The sequence below is a fragment of the Lupinus angustifolius genome, unplaced genomic scaffold, assembly GCF_001865875.1.
Source record: "Lupinus angustifolius cultivar Tanjil unplaced genomic scaffold, LupAngTanjil_v1.0 Scaffold_35_210, whole genome shotgun sequence".
In the NCBI taxonomy this organism is placed as follows: domain Eukaryota; kingdom Viridiplantae; phylum Streptophyta; class Magnoliopsida; order Fabales; family Fabaceae; genus Lupinus; species Lupinus angustifolius.
The window spans coordinates 9,651-13,214 of NW_017720946.1; the positions used below are offsets into that span (position 1 = coordinate 9,651).

The window sequence follows — 3,564 nt, forward strand, 5'->3', positions numbered from 1 at the left end:
TCACTCAGAAGTTGATGTACGAGTTATCCTTTTATTGAAGTAAAAACTAATATTGGAATCTGAATACATGAACCATACAAACTCAGGCTCATGAAGAGTTGAGATAGAATGATACAATGAAACAAGTTAAACTCCTATTTAAGGCTTAAACCTTGAGAAAGCCAATGTTGCCCTTTCCTTTCTTGATCAAATGTCACACTGGAACTGCTCATAGGAGTGTTAGGGTCACTGCAATCTCCTACTCTATCTGACTGAAAAGTCACAGATGAATTCAGCTTTGGTGAATCTGAGTACCCAAATGGAAAAAGATAAGACCTTTTCTTTTTCTGAACCTGGCTACCTCCTATACTTAATGTCAAATCCACTTCCATGCTTTCATCATCAGGGTCATGTGTGCTTATTTTACAACTCTGAAATACAGCATAGGAACTTGGTCCTGCTTCACTTTCATCACAACCATGTGTTCCAGCAAAAATGTGTCCCTCTGAAGGCCTTTCAAGATCAAAACCTCTTTGCATTTTCATTGTCTCTCCTGAACAACTTCCACTCCTTTCCTTTGAGTAGATATCTTTCAAACTTTGGACATGTAAATGAGGTCCATATGATGAAATTTGTGTTGTTTGCTTCTGCTGCTGTTGTTGAATGAAATGAGGATGGCTTATGCCTATGCTGTTCATTGGAGTCCAAAATTTTTGTTGCTTGATTTCATTTTTGTGATCATCCATAAGCATCTTTTGCATGCTGTATACGCGGTGTAGTTCCCGTACCTACAAATTCCATGTACTCAGTAGTCATATTTGATAACTAATAACAGCTTAAAATTCTTGCACATCATAATGTCCTTCTCAGGCCACAAATAGAGATCTCATTAGGATATTGTAACAGGTTTTAACAAGATTGACTAATAATTTCACATGCATTGGCTTCTAGGAATTGTAAACAAGTAATTAATGAAGCTTAGAGAATGGTCATGCATTTAGAACCAAAATAAGCCAAATAACACATTTGATCCACCTATGAGTAAGTTAACTTATGCAGTGTAACATTTCAGGCACAAATTGATTGAAAACCTGATTTTTGCCTTGTTTAGATACAAAAAGATAAAGCATACAACATTGTCATGATACCTGCTGTTTGAAGATGTCTTCATGCATCAGCATTGTCTTTTTTATTGACTCTATATGGTTTTTTTCAAGTACTCTCCTATCCATGGGATCTTGCAATTTGTTAGCTCCAATACTGTAATGATTGTTGGTTAGTCCTTTGTTCTGATAATGCTCCCAGACATCCACAGTGAAGTTGTTGCTTTCTAATGAAGTTTCTAGAAGATTTATGGCATATTCAACTTTTGTTCCCATGCCTGAAAAAAGATCAAAACTTTAAGTTTTCTACACCTACTAGGTGTTGAAGATGAAGATATAATTCAGTGGGCAACGGTATGAAATTTTGGTGTGTTTTGTGTTTAAATTGGAACCAAGAAAAGGTGAAACAATAACCTATTACTAAGTATGTGACCATCAAGCCTAGTAAAAACAACATCGACCAAGACTTTTTCCATCAGGTGGGGTCAAATACATAGATCAAATGATGTCACTAGACCTAAATGTTTGATAATTTGCTTTAATATCTAAAACCAAATATTATTTGAAAACTGGAAACTTAGATTTTAAGAATGTTTTGACCTGAACTAGAAGGCAATCATACCACAATCAATTCCATTGAAAATGAAGACACCAAAGCACTGACATACAGAATTTCAAAATTATCAAATTATTGTTGCAGAATTTTGTTGCTACCTTATTTGGTGCTTAGATTCAAGCTATCTATAGCAACTGAAATAGTTTCATTCTGTGAGTAAATTTGTCTAAGCAGGGGAAATTTTGCTAGCTAAAAGTAGAGAGAAAGGGTTCAGAGCTTTTTGCAAAGGTTCAAAAGTATAACCAAACATTGCCACAACATTGAAGAAACATGAAAATAATGAACATTGGATATTGTAACATCCATGTGGGTCTGTCTTTTGAGGACTGAGGAGGAATGAAAACATCACTAGTCAATAAACAAGGTACATAACAGAAATCTTCATCTATTACTCCAAGAAACTAGCCTCAGAAACAAAAGGTGCCAATTTCTTCTTGTTCCTTATAAAGCCAGGCTCAGTAAAAAGAAAAGGAAAACATAGCAAAATTTTGTTGGCTTACACAAGGAGTTTACTTGTTAAGGACAAGTTTAAGTCAACAAAATTTATCCTTTCAAGTTTTTATTTTTCAATAAAGAAAAAATTGTATTAAACTGAACACAAGGGTGTTCACCCAGTACAAAAGAAACAATCAACTAGTGATCTATCTCCTTTCAAGTTATTGAAACTTTTTTATTCATCACCCTGAATGGATATGAATATCAGTTCCAAAGGATTCAAAACTATGAGAAATAGCCCTCAACTTTCTCATGGTCCTTTTGCTAGTTGGATTTTCGAGAGGAAGAAAGAGAAATGAAAGATTTGTGAGCTATGAAATACACTTGTCATATAGCTCTGAAGTCTTTTCTTTCTTTCCCTTCCCCTGCAAAATCCAACTCGCAAACGTACACTTAATAAACATTAAATCTCAGAACTGCAACACCTTCGCATGTTATATGTTTGGAGACTCTTCTAAGGAAAACAAAATTAATTAAGAACTAATAACAATAGAACCTGATCTCATCTATAAGTTAATTTAAAACATTACCTGTTGCTTAACCTGATGTAAGAAGTAACAAAATTGCACTTTTCTGTGATGTAATTCATTGAACATCTTCATACTTCATCCCACACTTTTTTATCCATAAACCACTCTTACAATTGAAACCATTATATAAATATATCAAATGGCCAATTCTACTCACCAAAAAAAGACCAAATTTCTCATGATTCTCCTTAAACCATTGTTGAAACTTGAAAAAAGGATGGATCAATCTAAGTAGTGCACCACTTAAGGAGTTTGGAGAAAGATCATAGACATCACCAATCCTTAACTTAGAGACAACAAAGAAACCAGAACAAATCTTTGAACTGTAATTATGGTTTTAATAATTCAGGCTCTAGGCTGTGAAGAAAGGAGGCAAGGAAAAAGCTATAGCAGCAATGTGTTTGTATATCTATGAGTGGCTTGTGATATTGAGAGAGAAAGAGATGGTCACATTATAATACAAATAGCATAATATCTATACATTTTCAATCTAAAAGATTTATATATAGTCAATGCATCATCTATTATTTATTTATATATATTTTTTTTTGAATAGTTGATAATAATAAAAAAAATGAGTGGTGAATAATGCAATAAAAGTGTATAAAACTTTTACAATTTTTTGTACAAATCAAGTATGATAACCATGGGTAAGAAAAATCTTTTTATCAAGTATTTAACGTAGTTACATTCTTAAAACTTGAGGTTATAACATATAGTCATATAGTCATATACTTTACCCTATTGCATTTGTATATTTGTGCTTAACTGTAATGTGAAAGATGATAGGTGATATGGGACCACAAACTTAATGAAGATATGCATGAATAATGAAAGTTAG

The 3,564-nt window shown here is 33.1% G+C and overlaps 1 protein-coding gene across 2 annotated transcripts; it reads right to left on the bottom strand.

Annotated features, from left to right (window-relative positions):
• LOC109338686 lies at nt 1-3,186 on the bottom strand. 2 transcript variants are annotated; one of them, XM_019575973.1, is made up of 4 exons: nt 2,724-3,186; nt 1,128-1,360; nt 425-767; nt 1-379 (listed from the first exon to the last, which is right to left on the bottom strand). In XM_019575973.1, the coding sequence occupies exons 2-4, from the start codon at nt 1,356-1,358 to the stop codon at nt 135-137; spliced, it is 819 nt and encodes a 272-aa protein (XP_019431518.1). In that variant the 5' UTR covers nt 1,359-1,360; nt 2,724-3,186; the 3' UTR covers nt 1-134. The 2 variants fall into 2 exon arrangements, with proteins under 2 accessions (XP_019431518.1, XP_019431517.1); XM_019575972.1 differs by having other exon boundaries at nt 1-767; nt 2,724-3,185.
• Between the last annotated feature and the right edge of the window lie 378 nt (nt 3,187-3,564).